Source organism: Rhinoraja longicauda, chromosome 7, assembly GCF_053455715.1.
Source record: "Rhinoraja longicauda isolate Sanriku21f chromosome 7, sRhiLon1.1, whole genome shotgun sequence".
In the NCBI taxonomy this organism is placed as follows: domain Eukaryota; kingdom Metazoa; phylum Chordata; class Chondrichthyes; order Rajiformes; family Arhynchobatidae; genus Rhinoraja; species Rhinoraja longicauda.
Genome location: NC_135959.1, coordinates 41,624,576 through 41,651,565, shown reverse-complemented (window position 1 = coordinate 41,651,565; position 26,990 = coordinate 41,624,576). Strand labels below are relative to the sequence as shown.

Below are 26,990 nucleotides of genomic sequence, written 5' to 3'. Positions count from 1 at the left end.
TCAGAAGCAGAGTACAACTCGTAAACAACAGAATTTCACACATGAAAGGTTGAAGTAAATTGTGAGTGCACACGTGGCATTAAAATGGTAAAACCTCAAGGTTGTGCTGATAACCTCTTGTTAAAATTATCTTGTGCAGCTGATGAATTTTGCTCCTGTCGAGGACACAAATCACATGGATGCACTATCCACATCAGGTGACACGGCCTCCCTGGACCCACCTTCAGTAAACACAAGGACACCTAGTTTGGAAGTCTCTTTGGCTGATGAGTCAAACCAGCAGGTCCCTGAGAGGTCAAAGGTGAAAGAGCTTTGGTGGCATGACAATGAATGTTAATTTTAAAATAAATATTTCCAAATTTCTCTGTACAATTATTTTGGGATTAAGTGGTATAGGTAGGCATTGATTTAGGTGGTTTGCTGATGAATGGCTATGCATGTATTTATTCTCCCGTGCTTGAGAATGTGTGGGTGTGTATGTATTTTATTATCCTTTGCTTAACTTTTCTTGGTACTGGGAGATGATCATTAAAGAGATGGTACTTTAAAAAATCAATTATTTTGTATGTAACCCCTAAACACAATTTTGAAAAGCTGCGATAATTATAAAATAAGATTGGATGGGTTGAGGTTATTCCTTATCCCGTTAACCATGTGATCATAACATCATTGGTGACTGTCTGCATGTGCAATATTGAATCTGTGGTGGCTGGGGGAATACTATGTGCTTATGCATATTGCCCCAAGGACATGCTCGCTGGTACCTAGCTAAAATATTACATCCTGAGACTTCAAACAATATCAATGACATTTCACACACAAGTGGATATAATCGACAGCCCTGTGAGAGCGTGATACTTTTTCTGATGTTAAGGTTGGTGAGAAATGAATTTATAATTGCTCTGTTGAAATGTAAAATTATAATGAATATTGTACTCCAAGATAAAAATAGATTGTTTGAAGCATTACTCTTATTCCAATTTACATCTGGTTTTTACAACTGGAAATTAAATTAGAACCATATTTAAAATTTTGAAGGGCGGCATGGTGGCGCAGCTGCTGCCTTACAGTGCCAGAGACCTGGGTTCGATCCTAACTGAGGGTGCTGTCCTTATGAAGTTTGTACGTTCTCCCCATGACAGAATGGGTTTTCTCTGCATGTTCTGGTTTCCTCCCACACTCCAATGCCACCATTGTATCTGCCTCCACCACCACCCACGGCAATGCGTTCCAGGCACCCTTTACACAATCTCTGTTAAAAAAAAAATACTTGCGCTGCACAACTCCATTAAACTTTCCCTCTCAAACCTATTCCCTCTAGTGTTGGACATTTCCACCCTGGGGAAAAAGGTTGTGACTGTCTACCCAATTATCTCCCAATCATTCACAGTTGACAAATGCACCACTTTCCTTTCATTCTTCCAAAGCAAAATAGACAACATCTACAGCACCTTAACCACCAACGCACCTGCTCCCCCTCAAACCACCTGCCCCCCCTTATCCTGTCAGCCCCTGCCTCAGTTCTCCCCAATCTCCACCACCGACCTCTCTGACCTCTTCACAGGAATAAAAACTGCCACCTGCTCTCTGGACCCCATCCCCTCCAGCTTTGTCAAGGCCTGCCTTCCTGCTCTCTCTCCACTTATCACTGCAACAATAAACTCCTCTCTGTCCACTGGCATCGTCCCGCCATCCCTCAAAATCGCTGCTGTCACCCCCATTCTGAAAAAACCTGGTCTAAACCCTGACACCCCAAACAACTTCAGACCAATCTCCAACCTACCCTTTCTGTCCAAAGTTTTGGAACGTGCTGTAGCTTCCCAACTCAAATACCACCTCTCTACCAATAACCTGTATGAAACTTTCCAATCCGGATTCCGCTCAAACCACTGTACTGAAACTGCGCTCCTCAAAATCACAAACGACATTCTCCTCTCCTCCGACGCTGGCAACCTCAACATCCTCATCCTACTTGACCTCAGCGCCGCCTTTGACACCATAAATCACTCCATTCTCCTCACCCGACTTGAAACCTCCCATAACATCACCGGCACAGCCCTATCCTGGTTCAAATCTTACCTCTCTGACAGACACCAGTTCATCTCCATTAACAACTGTAAATCCCCCACCGCTCCCCTCCCCCAAGGTGTCCCCCAAGGCTCAGTCCTTGGCCCCCTCCTCTTCATCCTCTACCTGTTCCCCCTTGGTCAATTAATCCGCCGTCATGGTCTCAACTTCCACTGCTTCGTCGATGATATCCAGCTCCTCATCTCCACCACACACTCTACACTGACAAACTGCATCACTGAAATAAAATCTTGGCTTCAATCAAATTTCCTCAAACTCAATTGCAACAAATCTGAAATCATCATCATTGGTCCAAAAACGCTCACCAAATCCACCCAAAACTTCATCCTCAACATTGATGGTCTCCCAGTATCCACCTCACCTCACATTCGGAATCTTGGAATCATCTTTGATCAAACCCTCTCCTTCGACAAACACATCAAACACATCACAAAGACAGCCTTCTTCCACCTCAAAAACATTGCCCGTCTCCGTCCATCCCTCTCCTCCACAGCTGCAGAAACCCTCATCCACGCCTTCATCACCTCCCGTCTGGACTACTGCAACAGCCTCCTCTATGGCGCACCCTCAAAAATCATCAGTAAACTTCAATACATTCAAAACTCCGCTGCCCGTCTACTCACCCACACCCCGATTCGTGACCATATCACCCCCGCCCTTTATAAACTCCACTGGCTCCCCATCCCCCAGAGAATCCAGTACAAAATCCTCCTCATAACCTACAAAGCCCTCCATAACCTGGCGCCATCCTACCTGACCGACCTCCTCCACAGGCACACTCCCACCTGCACCCTCCGCTCTGCTGCTGCCAATCTCCTATCCCCCCCCATCCGGACCAAACTCAGATCCTGGGGGGACAGGGCTTTCTCCATCGCTGCTCCCACCCTATGGAACTCACTACCCCAAAACGTTAGAGACTCCTCCACACTCACCACATTCAAAACATCGCTGAAGTCTCACCTGTTCAGTACTGCCTTCAACCACTGAAGGTCACCTCACCTTCTGTCTCCTTTCTCTGTTCGTTTATTTATTTACTTATTTATCTATTTATTCATTTCCCTATGTTCTCTAAATCTCTGTAAAGCGTCTTTGAGTATATGAAAAGCGCTATATAAATAAAATACATTATTATTATTATTATTATTACCCTATCTATGCCTCTTGTGATTTTATATACAATACAAGTTACAGTTACAATATTTCCATAAATAGGGAATATTGGAGCCAAATTTGACAGTGACACCTCCTCCTTGACTGTACAACTGTAGGCAAATGGCTTGGAAATAATCTGCACAGAGGGCTGGCAGACATGGATGCCAGAATGGTCATGAGCTCTTCACAAAGCAATGTAAATGAAGCTATACCAGCTGACATAGGCTTACCTGCACACAAGGTCAATCCCTCCTCTAATTCTAATTTGCTCCTGCTGTTTATGGAAGTATTGCAATTATTACACCTGATGTAGGAAGCCTAATTCATCCTAACAATATGTTAAATAACAAGTGTTGAGTTCATAAGTCATAGGAACATAATTAGGCCATTTGGCGCATTGAGTCTACACCAATCAATCATGGCTGATCTATCCATCTCAACCTCATTCACCTATTGCTGTCTAAAACAAACCTGGGATTTAAATTACTTGTGTTAAAGTATGTACTTAATTTTATTACGGTGCAATTTCGGGATGTCAACATGGACTTTTCTTATGTACTGAGTTTGATGTAGATATCTGGAAATTCAATTTACCAACAATTTTATCCCAAACCTAATTTAATATCAATCACTTCTGGATCATTATAAATCACTTCAGAAATTCAATACTGCACTGATTGATTCTAAAATTGGAATCAATATCGAGTGGAAATTGTTCTATGTGCGTGCCTGAACTGTCCAGCCCATGGAGGTGAGGACCACAGTCACCATGAATCGCTTAAGCTGTCATGCGCTCTAGATGGCAATGGTTGCTCTAAGGCGTGATATTGCATTTTTGCAATACCATAGAGTCATACCCTTTCCCATTGATTCAGTGAATCCTGATTAGGACATTTTCCTCCCTCTGCCACATCCCATGATGTCCTGATTCCATCCCTCCCCATCTTCCCCCTCCATCCCTTGTAACAACCGTAAGGCTGATTCAGATTCCAAGCTCTGCATCCACACACACACAAAACATCCAGAAACTGCCAGTTCCAAAATTTTAACCCACCACTCCTCCTTAAGTCGCAACTGCTAGTTACTGGTACCATGCCCATTTTCCTGTGTCTGATCGAGAATCACAAAAAGGAGATTTTGGTTAACTTGCACCTCCTCCACCCTTACCTACTGTATCCGCTGTTCTCGGTGTGCACCCCTATATATTGGCGAGAATAATTGCAGACTGGGTAATTGTTTTGTTGAACACCTATGCTCAGTCTACCATGACCTATGCGATCTCCCAGTTGCCAAACATCTCCCCTTCCCATTCCCATATTGATCTCCTCCACTGTCAGCATGAGGCCACATACAAATTGGAGGAACAGCACCTAATTTTTCACTTGGGCAGCTTGATTTCTCTAATTTCAAGTAACCCTTGCATTCTCTCTCTCTCTCTCTCTCTCTCTCTGACCCACCCCCATCCTAGTCATTTCACTGTTTGTATTCCTTCATTATCACCTCTTCCACAGCCAACCATGGACTATTGTGGGCTCCACCTTTCTTGAGTAATCGGTGCCAGCTGTGATTTGTTCTGTACTTTCTCATACCTCTAGTTTCGCTCTCCCCTGATTCTCAGTCTGAAGAAGGGTATCGACCAGAAACGTCACCTATTCCTTTTCTCCTGAGATGCTGCCTGGTTCACTGAGTTACTCCAGCATTTTGTGTCTACCCCCACTCCAAAGCCAGCTTCAGAAACGACATGCTCTCTGTATTTCATGCCACATAGAATCTTGTAAACCAGATGTATTAAGGGACATTGGGCAATGAAGTTTCAACAATTAGTTCTTGGATCTCATTAAAAGGAGGAACTGGCATTCCACAAGCATTGCTAAGTTCAAAACAATTGCTAAATAAGAAGCAATCCTTTCAATTTTGTTAGATTTGGCCGTGTATAATCATTTCAATGTAAAGTATTAAAAATAATGTGTCTACTCTGTTTGCCCCGATCTATAAATCTGCATGTTCTTAATCTGGAACCTTAAAATATGATAATTGCAGAAATTCAGACAAAAAATAATCATAATTGCTAAATGCACTCATGGCAAATCTTATCACTGCTATTTTGAAAGAGAGACAAAATTTGGTATCAATTTGAAATTATTGTACAACTTCTGGAACTTAATTTATATTATTATCGTTCACAGTAATTTGTAGGCTGTAGATATTTGAAAATTATTTCTAATAACCAGCGATCTGAATTTTATGACAAAAATTAGAAGGAGAATCTTGTCTTTTGCTAGCTTTTGTTTCGCTTAGTACTATAAATTATACAGTTTTTTAATTTAATTTGGTGTTTGTAATTCTTGGACCTTAATCTCTTGCAGGAAATCGAGTTTATGGCTGAGGAGGATGATCTTTCTGGATCTACAAGTGAACTTCCCTCAGCTCTTGAGGGCAATGACAGTTTCAGCCTTGAAATAACAGAACCAGAGGAAAAGGGTGAAGGAGATGTCAGTCAGTCGGGACTTTCAAGGTTTAAATAAACTTTACATGGCCTTCAGTAAACATTGATGTTTTAGACCAAAGTTAAAGCATTTAACTTGGCAGCATCATGGAGAGTGAAAAGATAATTGTGGACTTAAAGGATGACTGAGATGGTATAGTGAAATGGATGTTTTGGATCATGGATGTTTCCATGGTCCAAGAAAGTTTGGGAGAAAGAGAAGTACTAGTTGAACCAACTATCCTGCTCTCTTTAAGGATTTGTGTATACAAATCACTACACTTCCTAAGGACTAATATGGGAAGATATTTACAGTGGCATGATTTGCTGAGTATAAATGAACAGTGACATTGGAGTGATTATATACACAAATCCTTAAAGATAGCAGGAAAGTTGGTTCAACTAGTACAATCATCTCAAAACCAAACTGCTAGCACAGCCTTTCCCTAGACATGTCCAGAGTCAGATCCTTTCCTTTCTCCCATCTTCTTCTTTTTCTCCCATTTTCTTCGCAGCCCCCACCCCACATTTCTCCCCATTCCTACTCTGATCCCCCAATTCATTCCAATGCACTCTGGAGACACATCTTTGTGGAATTTAGGGATTTGGGGTAGACTGAATCTGGGGACTGTGCAAAACTGCCCACAAGGTATCCTTTTCTGCATGGTTTTGGACAGAGTATGATTTCTAGGTCAGTATAAGTTTTGTTGTGGATTTGTCTCGAGTGCATAGATGGAGACAAAAGCTCTAGCTTCACAATGTTACTCATGAATCATTTGAAAGCTGACCTGTGGAACATCCTAATCTCATTTCGGTGTTTGGTTATTGGCAATTGTTACCTTTCCTTTGATCTCCATCCAATTTCCATCTTAATATCATTACATCGGTGAAGGTGCAATAATTTTCCTCTCCCATTGATCTCCATTCATCCTGCACATTTTATAATGAAACATGCTGCCAAATAAATCTACTATAAACAATGTTGCCAGACTTGGGACAAAAAGTGGTGGTGAGCAATGAGTTTGGAGGTACTGACAGGTTTAACTAATTAATCTGACTCCAGAGGAGGTCCCAGCAGGTCTCTAGCTGGCTGCAACTGAGTAGGTCTTTAGCTTGGACTTACTCATTTCTCAAGTCTCACTACATGATGCTTATGTTACTTTCTTGCAGTTTTGCTGAAGGGAATAGACTTGGGCTTCACGAGCTCCGTTCATCACCCCCTCCTTCGCCTTTCTTTTCTGCAATTCTTGCAGCATTTCAGCCTAAAGCATGTGATGATGCAGAAGAGGCATGGCGCTCACATATCAATCAACTCATGTCTGACTCTGATGGCTCATGCGCAGTCCATACATTTCATGTCTTCTCTTCGCTGTTTCAGGTGAGAATCTGCCTTGGTATACAAAACGTTTCCATATTGCTTGAATACAGGCTGCACTATGATAGTGTTGAATAAATGGACGGTGAAACTTAATGTATTGTTAAAAAGAAGACTCAAAGTGCTAGAGTGACTCAGCGAGTCAGCAACACCTCCGCAGAACATGGATAGGCAACATTTCGGTCGGGACCCTCCATGGTCTTGTTCCCTGGCTTAAATAAAATTATTTATTGACAATTTTGTAGCAGTAACTCATTTATAGCACAATGAATTATCACCAATCCTGCATATTTCCTAAACACTTAAAATAGTACAAATTTATCTGGCATAAAAATTGCAAATCTTGGCAAAAGCCAGCGACACAGTGGCGCAGCAGGTAGAGCCACAGTCTCACAGCACCAAAGACCCGGATACGATCCTGACCTCGGGTGCTGACTGTGTTGAGTTTGTAAGTTCTCCCTGTGACAGCATGGGTTTCTTCCTGATGCTCACGATTCCTCCCACATCATAAATGCATACCGGTTTGTAGTTTAATTTGGCCTCAATAAATTGTCCCTAGTTTGTAGGGAGTGGATGAGAAAGTGGGATAACATGGCACTAGTGTGAACGGGTGATCAGTGGTTTGCGTGGACTCTGTGGACTGAAGCACTGCTCTGTTCCCTTCTCTGTCTTAAACAAAACTAAATTTGGAAATCATGCAACATCTATGGAAAGAGAAACCCATGACGTTTCAGGTCTGGGACTCTCACAGCTCTGAAACATTAACTATTTTTCCGCAGATGCTGCCTGACATGCTATGTTTCCAGCATTTTCTGTTTTTATTCCAAATTTCTAGCATGTGCAGATTTATAAAATTTTCATTCACTTTCTTTGGCATGTTTGCTTTTCCAGACATATACTATCATGATAAATTGCATCAGCATTACATTTTGGCCTATCCCAGCTGCTTTGAATTACTGACTTGTAAGTCAAGATATTGGCCATGTTAGGGCCAGTGTTGGAAACTTCCCATCCCTATAGTTCCTGATCCAGTGGTTCAGTCAGGTGAAGCTTGGCCCCAGAGGACCCATCTATGACTAGGGTAGACAGTTAGAAGCTTATTCCCAGGATGGAAATGCCAAATACTGGAGGGCGTGGCTTTAAGGTGAGAGGGGCAAAGTTTGAAGGAGCAATGTTGCGCAAGATTTTTTTTACTCAGAGGGGGATGGGTGACTAGAACTTGCTGGCAGAGGTGGTGATGGAGACAATACAATAGTAGCATTTAAGAGGTTTGGGCGGCATGGGGACACATCGGTAAAGTTGCTGCTTTACAGCACCAGAGATCCGGGTTCGATCCTGAATATGGGTGCTGTCTATACGGAGTTAGTATGTTCTCCCTGTGACCACGTAAGTTTCCTCCAGGTGCTCCGGTTTCCTCCCACATCTCAAATATGTGCAGGTTTGTAGGTTAATTAGTTTCTGCAAATTGTCCCTAGTGTGCAGGGTAGAATTCGTGTATGGATGATCGTTGGTCGGTGTGGACTCATTGGACCGAAGGGCCTGTCTCCATGCTGTATATCTAAAACTAAAAACCAAAGCATTAAATAGGCACATGGATGTGCAGGGAATGGATGTCCTCTCGAAAGTCTCAATTTTCTTCCTGTAATGGGCGTGACCAGAACACACAATACTCCAAATGCAGCCTAACCAATGTCCTACAAAGCTGCATCATGACATCCTGATCCTTATACTCAATGCTTGACAATGAAGGCCAGCATGCCATATGCCTTCTTTACCACTCTATCTGCTTGTGTTGCGACTTTCAGGGATCTATGGACTTGAACCCCAAGATCACTCGGTATATCAATGCTGTTAAGGGTCTTGCCATTAACTGTGCACTCTCCCCAAACATTCAGCCTCCCAAAGTGCAACACCTCACACTTGCTCGGATTAAACTCCATCTGCCATTTCTCCACCCTTATCTGTAACTATTCTAAATCTCATTGTTTCATTTGTCAACATTCTTCACTGTATGCAACTCCACCAGTTTTTGTGTGGTCTGCAAACTTATTAACTAACCCATCTCCATTTTCGTCCAAGTCATTTATTTGCATCACAAACAACTGAGGCACCAGGACGGATCCCTGTGGAACACCATTGGTCACAGACCTCCAGCCAGAATATGCTCCATCACTACCCTCTGTCTTCCAGTTTTGAATTCAAATTGCAGGTGGATCCCATGCATCTTAATTGTGTGGATCAACCTACTATGAGGGACTTTGTCAAAAGCCTTCTTAATGTCCATTATAGTTAACATGCATTGCCATACCCTCATCGATCACCTTCATCACCACCTCAAAAAAATTTCCATCAAGTTTGTAATACATGATCTGCCCTGCACAAAGTCACGCTGACTTTCTAATTAGCCCATTCTCTTCCGAATGTTAGACAATAGGTGCAGGAGGAGGCCATTTGGCCCTTCGAGCCAGCACCGCCATTCAATGTGATCATGGCTGATCATTCTCAATCAGTACCCCATTCCTGCCTTCTCACCATACCCCCTGACTCCGCTATCCTTAAGAGCTCTATCTAGCTCTCTCTTGAATCCATTCAGAGAATTGGCCTCCACTGCCTTCTGAGGCAGAGAATTCAACAGATTCACAACTCTGACTGAAAAAGTTTATCCTCATCTCAGTTCTAAATGGCCTACCCCTTATTCTTAAACTGTGGCCCCTTGTTCTGGACACCCCCAACATTGGGAACATGTTTCCTGCCTCTAACGTGTCCAACCCCTTAATAATCTTGTACGTTTCGATAAGATCTCCTCTCATCCTTCTAAATTCCAGTGAATACAAGCCTAGTCGCTCCAGTCTTTCAACATTTGACAGTCCCGCCATTCCGGGAATTAACCTAGTAAACCTACGCTGCACGCCCTCAATAGCAGGAATATCCTTCCTCAAATTTGGAGACCAAAACTGCACACAGTACTCCAGGTGCGGTCTCACTAGGGCCCTGTACAACAGCAGAAGTACCTCGTTGCTCCTATACTCAACTCCTCTTGTTATGAAGGCGAGCATTCCATTGGCTTTCTTCACTGCCTGCTGTACCTGCATGCTTCCTTTCAGTGACTGATGCATTAGGACACCCAGATCTCGTTGTACGTCCCCTGTTCCTAACTTGACACCATTCAGATAATACTCTGCCTTCCTATTCTTACCACCAAAGTGGATAACCTCACACATTAAACTGCATCTGCCATGCATCCGCCCACTCACACAACCTGTCCAAGTCACCCTGCAACCTCATAGCATCTTCCTCACAGTTCACACTACCACCCAGCTTTGTATCATCTGCAAATTTGCTAATGGTACTTTTAATCCCTTCATCCAAGTCATTAATGTATATTGTAAATAGCTGCGGTCCCAGCACCGAGCCTTGCGGTACCCCACTAGTTACTGCCTGCCATTCTGAAAGGGACCCATTTATCCCCACTCTTTGCTTTCTGTCTGTCAACCAATTTTCTATCCATGTCAGTACCCTACCTCCAATACCATGTGCTCTAATTTTGCCCACTAATCTCCTACGTGGAACCTTGTCAAAGGCTTTCTGAAAGTCAAGGTACACCACATCCACTGGCTCTCCCCTGTCAATTTTCCTAGTTACATCCTCAAAGAATTCCAGAAGATTAGTCAAGCATGATTTCCCCTTCGTAAATCCATGCTGACTCGGAACAATCCTGTTACTACTATCCAAATGCGCCGCAATTTCGTCTTTTATAATTGACTCCAGCATCTTCCCCACCACTGATGTCAGACTAACTGGTCTATAATTTCCCGTTTTCTCTCTCCCTCCTTTCTTAAAAAGTGGGACATTAGCTACCCTCCAATCCACAGGAACTGATCCTGAATCTATAGAACATTAGAAAATGATCACCAATGCGTCCACAATTTCTAGCGCCACCTCCTTAAGTACTCTGGGATGCAGACCATCAAGCCCTGGGGATTTATCAGCCTTCAGTCCCATCAGTCTACCCAACACCATTTCCTGCCTAATATGGATTTCCTTCAGTTCCTCCGTCACCCTAGGATCTCTGGCCACTAGGACATCTGGGAGATTGCTTGTATCTTCCTTAGTGAAGACAGATCCAAAGTACCGGTTCAACTCGTCTGCCATTTCCTTGTTCCCCATAATAAATTCCCCCGCTTCTGTCTTCAAGGGACCCACATTTGCCTTGACTATTTTTTCCCTCTTTACATACCTAAAAAAGCTTTTACTATCCTCCTTTATATTATTGGCTAGTTTACCCTCGTACCTCATCTTTTCTCCCTGTATTGCCTTCTTAGTCATCTTCTGTTGCTCTTTAAAAGAGTCCCAATCCTCTGGCTTCCCACTCTTCTTTGCTTTGTTGTACTTCATCTTTTTTTTTTTAATGCTGTCCTCTTTGGGATAAATTGATCCTGCAACTTCTGCATTATTCCCAGGATAAATTGATCCTGCAACTTCTGCCATTGCTGTTCCACCGTCTTCCCTGCTAGGGCCTCCTTCCAGTCGATTCTGGCCAGCTCCTGCCTCATGCCTCTGTAATGCCCTTTGCTATACTGTAATACTGACACTTCCGATTTTCCCTTCTCCCTCTCAATTTGCAGAGTAAAATTTATCATATTGTGATCACTGCATCCTAATGGCTCTTTTACCTCGAGTCCCCTTATCATGTTAATCGTTTCTATCCCTAAGAATCTTCTCCCCTAGCTTCTGATGTGAGGCTCACCAGTCTATAATTTCCTCGCTTCTTAAACAAAGGAACAGCATTGGGTACTTTCCAGTACTCTCCAGTACTCCGATCTCGCCAGTGGCTACTGACCTTTTTGGTCTCAAACTGCCTTAGCATATTCATTTGGTTTAGAGATACAGCATGGACACAGGCACTTCGGACAACCATGTCCAAGCCGACCAGTGATCATCTGTACACTAGGTCTATCCCACACACTAGGTGCAATTTACAGAAAACAATGATTTATTTTCATATTTTCATATTTCAGATACAGCGCGGAAACAGGCCTTTTCGGCCCACCAAGTCCGCGCCGCCCAGCGAACCCCGCACATTAACACTATCCTACACACACTAGGGACAATTTTTACATTTACCCAGTCAATTAACCTACAAACCTGCACATCTTTGGAGTGTGGGAAGAAACCGGAGCACCCAGAGGAAACCCACACAGTGACAGGGAGAACGTACAAATTCCGCACAGACAACACCCATAGTCAGGATCAAACCCGGGTCACAGGCCCTGTAAGGCAGCAACTCTACCGCTGCGCCACAGTGCCGCCCCTAATATTAGTATACCCCACATTGATCTGACTGTCCTCCATGTCCATCTCTGTGGTGAATGCGAATGCAAAGAACTTGTTTTGTACCTCGCCTACATCCTTCAACTCCAAGCATCAGTTTAGGGTGAAAAATCAATTGATAATAATTTATTGATAGAACTAGAAATTGAAAATATACATATGAGTAAATAAATGCCGTGAATTATTTTTCAGTGCATTCAGAAAAAGTTTTGTTCCCTAACCTGGGATGCAGCAAGTTTCCTTGGGGACAGTCTGAGAGGAATAGGATCAAAATTTATGAGTTCTTCAGAGGTGCTCACCTCTTGTTCAGATTGTCCCACAATTTTCCTAGATGCTGAAACGGTGAGTATCCACTGACTAACACTTTTTCATTGAATTATTACTTCCTTATTATTTAAGATTTATTTAAGTTCTTAACTCTGCTGACTCCTTTGCTTCTTTAAATTTCAATAAGCAGAAATTAATTCCACGATCTATGTATGCTTTTCATATCTATTAACAATTTATTCATTGTAATTTTTATTGTTGTCAACTTCTACAGCTGATTTCTTGTGGGCTTCTCGAAAGGCTGAAATTCAATGTCTTGGAACTACAGGAATATTTGGATACGTACAACAACAAGAAAGAAGCTGCCCAATTGGTTTGTTGCTTTTAAGAATATATCAAAGAATGCATATTTAACTCAAGCTAAAATTTACAACTACGGCATGTTTATTTGCTGGAAATATAATTATAAATGTAGTGTTGTATTTCCCATCTCCTTTATTAAATGGGGTTCATTAACATCTGGTTCTTTGTGGCACAAAATAAATATGAAGGGAGTTTGTAGATCTCAATGTGTCCCCCAATAGACTTGTAACACAGAATTGCACCAAATTTGACCATAATATGGAAATGTTCCTTAGTGGAATAAGCGAGTTCGGTATCTATGACCAGCGGCATGCTCAGTTGAGATACCGAACTCGACAGCATGATTGGTTCCTTTAACGGGAAATCGTTCCACTGGTATGAAAAGATTATTGAGTTATGGAGTCATACAGTAGAAAAACAGACCCTTTGGCCCAAGGTGCCCCATCTACACTAGTCCTACCTAGCTACATAGTTAGCACGCAACAAAAGCTTTTCACTGTACCTCGGTATCACATGACAATAAAATAAACTAACTGACCTGCCCATGTTTGGCATATATCCCTCTAAAACATCCTTATCCAGTTCGCTCTACGATTGGAACGGTACAATCTGTTAAGTCTCAAGAACACCACCTTTTATCTAAACATGATATGGTTCATGTCAAGAATGGATGCTCAAATTGGAGTATTAGCATCATTATATAGAATTGAAATTCAGAAAGGGAGTTCTGCGTGCTTTTATTTCATATGTTTAGCACGTGTAACTGGAGGAATTTATAATCCATTAAATTTAATAAATAAACATAAATAAAAATGTGAATATATATAATTCATTGTTGATACAGTAGAAACCAAAAAAAAACACTCAGGCTGACCGAGATGATTATAATAGATTATGCAGTGAGAGATTCTAAATGTTGGATTCAATATTAGGTGGACATGTTTGTAGTCCTGGGCTGTTCCATCTGTAAGGTGAAGATCACAGCCAACCAAAATTTCCTCAGCATTTGTTCATTCCAGATTTCAGTTGCTAGTCTAAGCTGTATTGGTGCAGTTTCCAACCCACCACTGTGTATTGGATGCCAATGATGTACTCTGCTCAAGGAGAATGAACTTCCATCTCCTTTACCTTGAGGGGAGCCTGCCAGCTGGAGTGGGTATGTGAGCTTTATGGGCTCCTGGGAATGTTCAGGGAGTGATGGAGTCCCTTACGGCCCCAAATTCAAAGGCTCTCACTCTCTGAACCTAGGAGTGTTCTGAGGCCATAAAACAAAATTTCTCATGGTCAGCACCAACAGTGATCAGGTTTAAATTTCTCTGCACAGCCTCTTAATCCCATTGTGTCATTGCTATTTAATGCCATTGTGTCATTGCTATTTAATGCCATTGTGTCATTGCAGTAAATAATGATTTCCCACAACTCCTCAAACCCCCATATTTCACTCTAGCAGGGGAATTCTCCAGCAGGGGAATTCTAGTATCATACAAACACTATGATACTAGACCTTGCGTAAAAGGACTTTGCCTTTTGCTCACAGCTTATGGCACTTTGTCTTTAGCTTCAAGCATCAGGTCACCATTATTGTTTCTGCTAACTCAAGTGTATAATTTTTCAAGCTGCCTATTTCATGTAAGATCCTATGTTTTTATGAAGCAAGTAAATACTACTGCATTTTCTTTAAAATTAGTGGCTTGCAAACTGTAAAGCATCGTTTCCTGGAAGCATTGGAGAAGCGGTCATCACAAACCAGCCTGGAGATGCAGAAGAAAAGGTAAAACTAAAACCTCCTTTGCAAATTAATAAAGATATGTTTAAAGTGATATTATTTAGAATTTAAAACTTAAAACAGAAATCTTTCAGCATTTTCTTACAGATTTAACAAACAAAATAATTACTTTACAACAGACTGAAAGGACTACGAATAATCATTCTATGTTAATTAACTTGAGGACCATTAAAGTTATTATTCATTTATTGGGGTTTGGGCTTCATTAGCATGGTCAATCCTATTGCCCATCCTGATTGCCCTTGGGAAATTACTGGCACATTGCCTACTTGAACCACTTCTGGTAAAGGCACTCCCACACTGCTTGCTGTTGGGTGTGAACTCCAGGAATTGCTCACAAAATAGAGTAAAAATGCAATGCCCTCATCATCAGCAGGACCTTGCACACATTTACCCCTTTGCAGAACATTGCAGATGCATTCTGTGTGATTTTCTGTTCATTTAATCAATTGTCCTGTGTGTATTGACGTCTGTAAAATATCAAAATGCATATAAAACATAGAATATGATCATTAAGTAATTTATAGCCTCCAGTTTTCTTATTTCTATAATATATTTACTGAATAAGCTACTGTAAAATCTAGGAATTACTAACCATTTGTTCATAACATAATTGACATTTAATTCAGATGTAAAATGAAAATAGTTACACATTAGCCTGTACGTAGAGATATTTGCACTAAAAAGATGTCAGTGGATTAGCATCTGTTTGAATCTTGAATCTTTCAAATATAAGTACATCTGTGGTAATGCCTTGTATGGAACTGTGCACTTTAATGCATGTTGTACACTGATCTTCTACACTCTGTTTTCTTGGCTTTTTGCTCCTGTGACATGCTTGCTGTTTAGCAAATGGAATCCCTTGCAGTAAGTTACAGTTCTTGACTACTTTCTATTTGATAATTAAATTCTGCTTACTAACATATACACATCTCAAGTATATTGACATCTTTTACATCACATTTTATCAAGTTTGATTTCTTCATAGTAATTTTAGTCAAGGCACAATTTTAGTTGGTGTGACAATATTTATCAAATCATATCAAATCAACATTACAATAGAAGGCGAGAATGATGGTATTCAAAATCAAAATCTTACTAGAAAACCTGAACTGAACAAATCTGCATCTGTTGTACACAAAAAAAGACACAAAGTGCTGGAGTAACTCAGCGGGTCAGGCAGCATCTCTGGAGAACATGAATAAATGATGTTCAGGTCGGAGCCCTTCTTCAGACTCCAGAGATGCTGCCTGACCTGCTGTACTTTGTTTTTTTATATATAAACCTGCATCTGCAGTTCCTTGCTTCTACCTTCTGTTGTACACAAGACAGCTCAGAGGAATCAAAAACAAATGTTGATGCATCATTAATGTATACGAAGGACATGATACCTGATGTAGACAATTTCTGCAAAACTGAGCCTCATTTTACCTATTATGATTGATTTTGGATTTCTCAGATTCATAAACTTCTTGGGTAGTTTTAAACAAATTATGAAAAAATATATATCTGTTCTCAAAATATTATTCCAATTTAGGTTATGAAAATGTCCTAAGCTAGAGAATTATTTTTTTATTACCAAGTGATCATAGAATGAAAAATCATATTCCAATTGTATTTTATTTCAGCATAATGTTAAAAGATGAATTTCTGCAAAGGTTATCTATAATGCCCTGGCATCACCAAATGCTGTCACACTCTCAACAACATTTATGCTTTCTTCAAAGGTTTCTTCCATGAATGTGACCATTTAAAAAAACCTGGCAGAATGTATGGATGTGGATTCTGTCATTCTCATCTTGAGAATTCTCATCTTGAAATTATAACTTAAAATGTTGGTTATAATCTATACCGCAAAGATTCAACTGCTCGGAAAAAGATACTGAAAATATTTTTAAATAATCGTTGCAATACTTTTATTGAATTTAATAGTGCAGTAAAATGCCTGGTATTCCTATTAGATAATCATGAAATTTAACCCCCTGAAGATATCCACAAAGTATAATCACACATGTTTAAAACACCAATAAAATATTGTAATCCTAAATTAATATTTCTTTCTTTTCTGCTTTCACTAAAATTTAGTTTTAAAGTACAATGGTTTTTTTGCAATGTTATGCAATTAAAAATTGTTTTTCTGGGAAGAAATTATATAACAACCATTCCGCATCCGTTTGACCAGACACACCCAGCGTTATTCAGTTTTCCATTCTAAACTTAATTTCCATCTCATGGAAACACTGGATAATATCATCCACCATGCAACATTCCTTTTGGAGCACTGTATCGAATTTGGATTATGTTATCCTTGGAGTGGCCTTCATTGTACATTATCAGAATGACCCAGTTTACCCATTGCAGCACAACACTGGGACTAACATCCTATCATTTCATCCTTGGGCCCTCCAGCACACGACACCAAATGACCTCATGGACCCTGCACCAACCCACTGTTCTACCTTCCACTGGTTTTTACTGAGGCTCCCTGTCAACCACTAACTCTAAAAAGGCACAGGCCTCTGATGTTTCTCCACCTCCCTCAATGCCTCCTGCACCCTCAAACAACCAAAGCAGAGTGATAGGACAGGCTCCAATCGCATACCCCACCTCCACTACCCCCAGCCACAGCACAGACATGATCAACCACTTGCCATTCCGAACCATGAACTTGGGTCTCCAGTGCTATAAGGCAGCAGCTCTATCACTACGCCACTGTGCTGCCCCCAAATTATTTTTTAAATCACTTTTTCAGTTGTTCTGTCATTTTCAAAATCCTGTGCTCATATAAACCTACGTATCACCAGGGACAGCTCTATTCTTCTACAGTGTTAGAATTGTGTCTATATTACTGCTTTTCATTCTTCCTACCATAATGTAACACTTCACATTCCTCAGCTACCGTTTAGCCTCACATTCTGCCAACCTGATTAGAGGTCCCTATTGCTGTCCTACTCCCAGTTCATCATGCTTCCAAGTTTTGTATCAGCAGCAACTTTGGAAATTATGCAATCTACATCCAACTCCAGATCATTAATATTTATTAAGTAGTGATCGTAGCACCAAGACAATCCATTCTTTCCTCCAGTCCCCAAAACAATCTCTCACAATCATTTTTCTTCATTTCACAGTTACTCGTGTTGATATCCAATTTTCAATCTAATTCCATATGGAAATATTGTTTCATACATTAGAATTAGGCTGTATTTGATGTAGCTGAAGCTTTGAAAATTAATGTTGATAGCAAACTATGACTACAAGCTAAATATTATTTTCAAACTGAACACTGATAATTAATTACAATGGATTGTAACCCTACATTGATTGGAGTAGATAATGAAAATTCCTCAGAGTTGGTACTTAGTAATAAAGAATTGAAGACTGATTTAAAAAGACACAACTCGTATTTAATAAGTTATTACTTGAATTGCTAATCTTAAGAGAAAGTACCAGGTGATGGACAGAATTGTATTTTAGCATTAATATGTAATTGTATCTTGTACATTAGATTTTTCATAATCTCTATTTTATTATTTTCTTTTTGTTTGCTGATTAAATGCTTACAGAACTGGAAAGGAATATTGTTCCTGGTATTATTCATCATTGCTTAAACTGCCTGATTTCTTTACTGTTCACAGCAACTTGAATTGTGTCAAAGACTCTACAAGCTCCACTTTCAGCTGCTTCTGCTCTTTCAGTCCTACTACAAACTAATTGGACAGATCCATGTCGTCAGTTCAATGCCAGAGGTAAAATCAGCTCTTTTAGGATTAATGATGTAGCAACTTTTAGAGTTATGTGTTATGTAAATCAATAGCATTTAATTGGTAGTTGCCATTTGTGGGAGCATGTTACTTTGGTATCAGTGGTGATTTGTTTGTCGTTCCAACCAACTAAATCATATTTTCCTTTTACCTTTGTTCTTTCTATCCTCTTTTCATGTCTGCACCAAAAAAAACTCCCGCAGATTGGACCAATGGACCTGCTCCACAGGCAATGCTAGTGCTACTCCTGAACCATCTGCTTGAATGGGTGTAAGAACAGCATGTGATGGCTCCCTGATCTTATCTATCCCTTGCAGCTTTGTGCACAGCTTCCATTTAGCCTGGAATCTGTCCAGTTGTATTTATCTGGCAACTTTGGGGGGGCATGATATCTCATCCTTTTTGCACCTCAAAATATTGCTGCTTAATCCACTTCCCCAGTGCATTGCAGTATCACCACCTTACAAATGAATTCTCTTTTCTCTAACCTAAAAATAGACAACCACTTGATCTTATAGAGGTGTACAAATTCATGAGAGGGATAGATCGGGTAGACGCACAGGGTCTCTATCCCAGAGTAGGAGAATCGAGAACCAGAGGACATAGGTTTAAGGTGAGCGGGAAAGATTTAATAGAAACCTGAGGGGTAACTTTTTCACACAACGGGTGGTGAGTGTATGGAACGAGCTGCCAGAGGAAGTAGTTGAGGCAAGTACTGTTGCAACGTTTAAGAAACATTTAGACAGATACGTGGATAGGACAGGTCTAAAGGGATATTGGCCAAATGCAGGCAGGTGGGATTTTGCAGATGTAAATGCCTCTACATCTGAGCTGAGTTTAGTTTATTGTCACGTGTACCGAGATACAGTGAAAAGCTTTTGTTGCATGCTAACCAGTCAGCGGAAAGACCATACATGATTATGATCGAACCATCCACCGTGTACAAATACATGATAAAGGGAATAACTTGTATAACGTTTAATGAAAGATAAAGTCCAGTAAAGTCCGATCAAAGATAGTCTGAGGGTCTCCAATGAGGTAGATTGTAGCTCAGGACTGCTCACTAGTTGTTAGTAGGATGGTTCAGTTGGCTGTTTCAGCAGCCAGCTTTCATAACTTTCCCACATCCATCATCTGTGTCAAACTCTTAAAGAAAAGGGCAGCATGGTGGCACAGCGGTAGAGTTGCGGCCTTGCAGTGCTTGCAGTGCTGGAAACCCAGGTTCGATTTTGACTACAGGTACTGTCTGTATGGACTTTGTACATTCCTCCTGTGACCGCATAGGTTTTCGCTGAGATCTTCGGTTTTCTCCCACATTCCAAAGATGTACAGGTTTGTAGGTTAATTGGCTTGGTATAAATGTAAATTGTCCCTAATGTGTGTAGGATAGTGTTAATGTGCAGAGTTCGTTGGTCAGTGCGGACTCGATGGGCCGAAGGGCCTGTTTCCGCATTGTATCTCTAAACTAAAAAAAAGCAGAGAGATAAATATTCACTCTAACTACGTATGTAAAACCTGGCATTTATGCAATGGATAGCATAACTCGTATATGGGGAGAATTCTTAATCTCCATGATAATTTTAGCATTAATGTGTTTTTTTTAATAGATCCACTGCAACTCATTTAGGCATTCACACTTATTATATACAGTTGTCACTCTACCAATTGAACCTGATGATTAGTGTGTGACACTACATAGCAATGTCCTCCTGTATTAGACTGGTGTGGCCATTGATATTTACTTTTCTGCAACTTACAAGATAATCTCAAAATGACATGTTGTTAAATAAAGTTCAATGATATAATTGCATTAGTTTATACAGAATTGTTTTAATTTAATGTATTAAAGTGACTAATCTGGCCACTACATCAAAATAATAATAATAATAATGCATTACATTTATATTTACTTAAAATCAATTAGAAGAGAGAATAGAATGCTTGTTCTTTACGTCTCTGTTGTCTGCATTTGGTTTTGCTAGGCCACGCTGTGACTGCAGAAAGAACTGAAGAACATAACCTTCACCCTTTCCCAATTTTGTTTGGAGCTTGAAGGGAACTAGTGTGTACAAGTGATCTGGAGATGGCTTTCCTTTCCCTCTGCTCAGTGCTTTCCCCAAAAACAAGCTTAAGATCAGCTCCTGCTCCATGGCATATGACATTAGAGCATGAGGTTGCTTGGCCAGCATTTTTATGCAACTTTGTTGTAAATAAACTTACAACCATTTATTTTTCAGTGATGCTGAAATGCCGCAGTAATATTAGAATTTGGTGGTGGGAGAAAAATTCAAAGTGAAGATCTGCTGATTTGGTTTCTCTTGTTTCTTGTGTTTGTTCACTAGCTACTGAATATGTCAAAGGAGCTGAATGATTTGAGAGACAACTTGAAGGAAGCCTCGGCCCAAATATCAGCTGAACCTCTCAAGGGTGAATCCCGTTTTCATGGTGCCACGTTAACTTCCTCAGAAGAGGGCGTGCAGTGTATGCTGGAGTGTCTGAAGAAAAGGAATCTTAAATCTGCACTGCGCCAAGTCAGGGAATACAGGTTAGACTTTCCATGGACTATTTACAATTTCAGTAATGTTTGATAATACTTTCTCTTTTAGTTTACGTTTAGACACGCAGCGTAGAAACAGACCCTTCTTCGGTCCACAGAGTCCACTCCAATCAGCGATTACCCGTACACAGTTCCACCCTACACACTAGAAACAATTTACTGAAGCCAATTAAGATACAAGCCTACACATCTTTGGAATGTGGGGGGGAAACCAGAGCACCCAGAGAAAACCCACGCAGTCACAGGGAGAACATGCAAACTCTGTACAAGCAGCATCTGTAGTCAGGACTGAACCCGGGTCTCTGGCGCTGTGAGGCAGCAACTCTGCTGCTGTGCCACTGTGCCGAAGATGAGGAGGAAGGATGATTTCAACAATATTAAAATACAATCATTTGGAAAAACAAAACAAATGGTGCCAAATTATTGTGACTCATGCACATATGCTCTATGCAAAAACAATTTCACTATGTAGTGCACACGTGCAATAAAGCACCATTGAATCATTGAAAATACTAGTTGAGTTTGACACACTTGTGATTTTCATGTCAAGTGGCAGTAGGGGAACAATAATTACCAGTTTTATAGTCCCACAAGTTGGATTTAACACAGAGTGATCCAGTACACACTACTAGTACATCTTAGATATCAATGGGAGGACTGGATATATTGTTCCAGGAGTCTTTTTTTAACTGGCAGACTGTGGGCATCAGTCATGGATCCAAAGATGCATAATTGGTTAAAAGATGGGAGATTAGATATCAATTAGGCCTGGATAGAGTGGAGAGGATGTTTCCACGAGTGGGAGAGTCTAGGACCAGGGGGTACGACCTCAGAATAAAAGGACATACCTTTAGAATGGAGTTGAGGAGGAATTTCTTTAGCCAGAGGGTGATGAATCTGTGGAATTCATTGCCACAGACGGCTGTAGAGGCCAAGTCAATTAGTGTTTTTAAAGCAGAGATTAACAGGTTCTTGATTAGTAAGAATGTCCAAGGTTATGGGGAGAAGAAAGGAGAATGAGGTTGAAAGGGAAAGATAGAACAGCCATGATTGAATGGCGGAGTAAACTCGACGGGCCGAATGGCCTAATTCTACTCCCATGACATGATCCAAGGTTTGCTTAGAGTCAAAAGTCAATAACTTTCAGTAACGCTGGTTTGGATCTTTTGCATGTAAAGACACAGACAGCGACACCAACAGTAGCACTCATTTTAGATAGTCTGTTTGCTTTTTTCTGGCTTGGGAAACTGGCAGTAGCTGATAACAAGAGTACAGAGGAGTCCCTTAGTATGAAGCTTACTTACGGACAAAGGAATTAGAGAATAACTTTTAAAGTTATTTTCAAATGATACTACAAAACTTTGGCTCTGTAAATGTTTTTCATGAAGATCACACTGAAAAATAATGATGCAATGTTTTTTTTGTCACATGTACAGAAGTACAGTGAAATTCTTTTTTTGCATACACTTCGGTAAAGTATTACTATACATAAGCACAATCCCCGATTAAGTACAAAGTGTATAGAAATGCTCAACTGAGACCGTATACAAGAGTTGGCAGGTTTTGACGCCATTTTCAAAGTCCAAGTTGCTTTAAGTACCGCTGGCCATAAAGGCGATATTGCAGCATCGGCCTGGCCAAGCAAAGCTGTAGACGTCCTCCGCCATTGCTCCACTGCTCCGTGCCGCTGCGGATCACATCTGGTCCGTGCGCTCCCTCTTCTGGAGTAGCACCCGATCCAGGCGAGTCCCAAGCTGCTGCAGGGCCTCCAGCATCACCTTGATGCAGATCGGCAACGAACCATTGTCCCTCTCTTGGCCACTGTTCAGCCTTTGTGTTCCAGGGGCAGCACCTGCAGATAAAAGTTTTCTGCTGTGGAGCTGATGATTGAATATTGCTCCCCAATGGAACATAATTTGCATAATCCTCCTGAAAATGTGGCGCCTAGGCTGGGTGAGGCAGCCAATCTCTACCTGATCGGAACTTCTGCACTGATCAGCGGGTCAAATTTGCCCCCTGTGGCTATGGCTCTGGATCTCCGGCAGCCTGGCTGGAGACAGCAGATCCGTTCCCATAGCCGACCTAAGGCCTCTCAAGGTGTGACCTCTGTTGGTCCAGCAAAACAGATAATCCAGAAAGGCTCTGGAACCAAGGGTGCCAGAAAATTGGTGGTGGACCTGTACATCAATATTTGTTAAACATAACCCTCTTGTTTTTTTGCTTTTTACAGGACCATATGGCCCAATGATATATTTGGCAGTGATATGGAGGATGAAGTCCAAACTCTTCTTAACATTTACTTCAGACACCAGACGCTGGGACAAACAGGCATGTTTGCACTTCTGGGCTCCAATCATGATCTATCAGAAATTGGCTCCAGGTTGATGGAACTGAATGTAGAGATTCAGGATATGATTCGGAAGGCTCAAAGTTACCGTGTTATCAATACCCACCTCCCAAACCCCAGTGCTGCCAATACTAGTCTCTGACAGAAATGTCCTGTCTCCCTTCTGCTTATGATTGGAAATGCTGCCACGCTGTTCTGAAACCCTTCATAAACTTTTCAACCTTAGGAAAACTTGGCCAGACTGTTCTAACATTTCACAGTTCCACTAAACCTAAACGGGAAGATCTAAATACCAGAAGGCCAAAAGTAAAATAAAATACCCAGTTGAATATTAAAATAGCTTTCTCCAAAGCACACATTTATTTCTACATTGGGTAAATTAGATTAAGCTGATAAGGTTACAAGTTCACACTGAGAACACCAAAGAACACTGAAATTGTTCTTCCCGAATAATTATTTTGACAAAGATGTAAATTTACTTCAAATTATAAGCAACTGATACTACTGCCCTAGAACAGTTTCAGATTGTAAACTTGTTTTGTGTGGTTTGTGCCTACTTGCTTATTATATGACTTAATAGCAGGCAAAATGAAGCTGTATGCAATGTACTAGGAAGCAGTTTTGTTAAGCTGAGAGCCTGTGCGATTTAACCTTTTTCTGGCTAAAAAATTGTTCACACTGCTACAAAGCACATTTTTGTGAGGACAAATATCACTTGCGTAGTCTATGAAGTTAGGTACCTTACTGAGCCATTCAACAGGATTTGTACTGTATATGAAAAAACCATGAACAATCCAGATGAGAAATATTTAATTATTGGCTGCTTTTTCTACTAGATGGAAGCTTTTATGGATTTATTTATAAATAATAGGTAAGAGGCTGCTTTAAATAGTATCCTTGTTAGCCATTGCCCGCTAAACTGCTTTAGCATGCACATTTATATGTAAAATATAAATGGCATTGTAACCTTTTCAAAACCAATAATCAATGCTTTAACTTTCTAACTTGAACCCATGTAGTTCAGCGTTCTGCCAGCTCAGAATTATCATGTCATTGGTGTGGATGGGGTGTTACTTTAAGATTATGCCTCATTTCCTAAAGCTTTGTTCAGAAGCTCTATGATTTTTTTTGCATGCAAAATCTGTTGCACATTTAATAACATCTTTACAATCATTGATATATCTTACTTGCCTTGTAAATAATGTTCCACATACTGTGAAGTATTTCAGGTTTGTTTTGTTCTGTAAATTCATGCACTGTATATATATAACTGCTAAATGTCATAACTATGCATTATGCCTTGTGGAAATGTGAGTTCTTATTTAATGCTTTCCCTTGCACTTCAACTGGTCTGTTGAAACCTCCAGTAAAAAAAAAGCAAGCTCTTAAATTGGGTGTTTATCTTTATTGAAACTCAGCATCCTAGATCAGGATGGTGGGAATATAGAAACAAGGAACTGTAGATGATGGTTTACAAAAAAAAGACAAAGTGCTGGTGTAACTCAGCAGGTCAGGCAGCATCCCTTGGGAACATGCATTGGTGTGGGACCCTTCTTCAGACTGTAGGGGGAGGGAGAGGAGAGCAATGTGGAGATAGCAAGCTGCAGTGAGACTCGGGGGAAAAGAACATCAGAAAGCAAAGAGATCAATGCAGAGAAAGAACTAAACAGAGGGAACATCTGGGAGGAGTGGGACGGAGCAGCCAGTAGAGCTAGGGTGTGATTCAGGAACATTGTGGAGCAATGCTTTTGGAAGAGCAAGCAGCAAGGTTGAAAAGATATGGGGAGAATAGACTGATGAAATTTTTTTGAGCAGGCAAGAGGAGAGAACAGGCACCAACAGCCTCAGGTATGCTTGTACCCAAAGTCTCAGACATCTGTGCGATTGGCCCTAAAGTGTAAATTTGCAGAAAGCAACAGGTCTGGATGGAGTCCCCAGCTGTCTTTTCAGGATCTGCATGGACCAGCTCGCAGGGGTTTTCAGACATTAAATTCTCACTGCTCCATTCTGAGGTTCCCACCTTCTCTGACCGTTATTACTCCAGTGCCAAGGTAATGTGCATTAATGACCACCACTGTCAGGAAGTGCTTTGAGATGCACAGAGTCTCTTGCTCAGAGTAGGTGAATTGAGGACCAGAGGCCATAGGTTTAAGAGGAAAGATTTAATAAGAATCTGAGGGGTAACTTTTTCCACACAAAGGGTGATAGGTGTATGAAACAAGCTGCCAGAGGAGGTAGTTGAGGCTGGGACTATCCCAATGTTTAAGAAACAGACAGGTACATGAATAGGACAAGTTAATGGATATGGGCCAAATCCAGGCAGGTGCAACTAAGGCATGTCAGCCAGTGTGGGCAAGTTGAGCTGAATGGCCTGTTTCCATGCTGTATCATTTTTTGACTGAGTAACTATGGTGCCCACAAGGACAAGTTCTCAGACCTTTACACCCTACACAATACTCTGGGGAAGAATTCTGCTCCATGTCCATTATCCTCAGCCTTGTTTCCCTATGGTTTTCTTACCCTCACAACAGGTCCAAGGCAGCTGCCATCTCCCTTGCGCAACACACATCTAACACCTAGATAATCAAAGACACTTGCGTCAGACTCCTATTTATTGACTATAGCTGTGCCTAGGATACCATAATGCAATCTCAAAACTCCTGGACCTAGGAATCTACTATTTTCCCAACCCACAGGCCACAGTAAGAACAGGGAACAAAACCCCCTTCATGGTCATTCTCAGCTCTGGTACCCACACGGATGAGTTTACAAACGTTTACCTTGTGCACAATAGTGTGCAAAAATTCTTATCCATGGTCATTTTCTAAGCTTACAGATGACAACCAAGTGGGCTGGATCTTGAAGAGCAAGGCAAAAGTACAGGAAGGAGATAGGGAGCTTAATACCATGGTGTCAAGATAACAACCTCTCCCTCAATGTCAATAAGAGGAAGAAGCTAGTTATTTACTTTAAAAAGTAAAGTGGTGTAGGCACACCCCAGTCAGATCAATAGTGCAGAGGTGGAGATGGTCAAGAGCTTCAAGTTCCTATACTTGAACAGAACAACATGACAGGTTTTTGGCACACAATATCTGTGTCAAACATGGCAAGACTGCCTCTTATTAACCTGTATGATCTTGATAGACTAGGAGTGTAGGGAGGAACTGCAGATGCTGGTTTAAACCAAAGCCAGACAAAACTGGAGTAACTCAGATCAAACAGCCTCTCTGGAGGAAAGGAATAGGCGAAGTCTTGGGTCAAGACCCTTCTTCAGACAATTGGGGAAAGGGACCGAGAGATAGACAATGCTTAGGACAAATGAGACTAGGATCTTGGTAACAAGACTTATCCATTTAAAAAAGGATAATGCATAAAACTAGAAGGTTTGAACAAGTGCACTTTAATAATTTAATTCATTTAACATATGGTAATTTACAATTTAGAAATACAAATGGATCATTTGTCTGTGTCAGGTAAG

The 26,990-nt window shown here is 40.9% G+C and overlaps 1 protein-coding gene across 2 annotated transcripts in view; it reads left to right on the top strand.

Annotated features, from left to right (window-relative positions):
* Positions 1-24,902, top strand: part of LOC144595191 (protein furry homolog) — a 144,967-nt gene extending 120,065 nt beyond the window's left edge. The window contains exons 53-62 of one of the 2 annotated variants that reach the window (XM_078402360.1): positions 140-301; positions 5,607-5,755; positions 6,896-7,103; positions 12,624-12,773; positions 12,973-13,071; positions 14,749-14,832; positions 15,697-15,714; positions 18,483-18,593; positions 20,951-21,153; positions 23,396-24,902. In XM_078402360.1, coding sequence (XP_078258486.1) covers positions 140-301; positions 5,607-5,755; positions 6,896-7,103; positions 12,624-12,773; positions 12,973-13,071; positions 14,749-14,832; positions 15,697-15,714; positions 18,483-18,593; positions 20,951-21,153; positions 23,396-23,654 — 1,443 coding nt within the window. In that variant the 3' untranslated portion in view covers positions 23,655-24,902. The remainder of the gene's footprint in view (positions 1-139; positions 302-5,606; positions 5,756-6,895; positions 7,104-12,623; positions 12,774-12,972; positions 13,072-14,748; positions 14,833-15,696; positions 15,715-18,482; positions 18,594-20,950; positions 21,154-23,395) is intronic. The other variant, XM_078402361.1, reaches the window with a different exon arrangement.
* Positions 24,903-26,990: the final 2,088 nt, after the last annotated feature.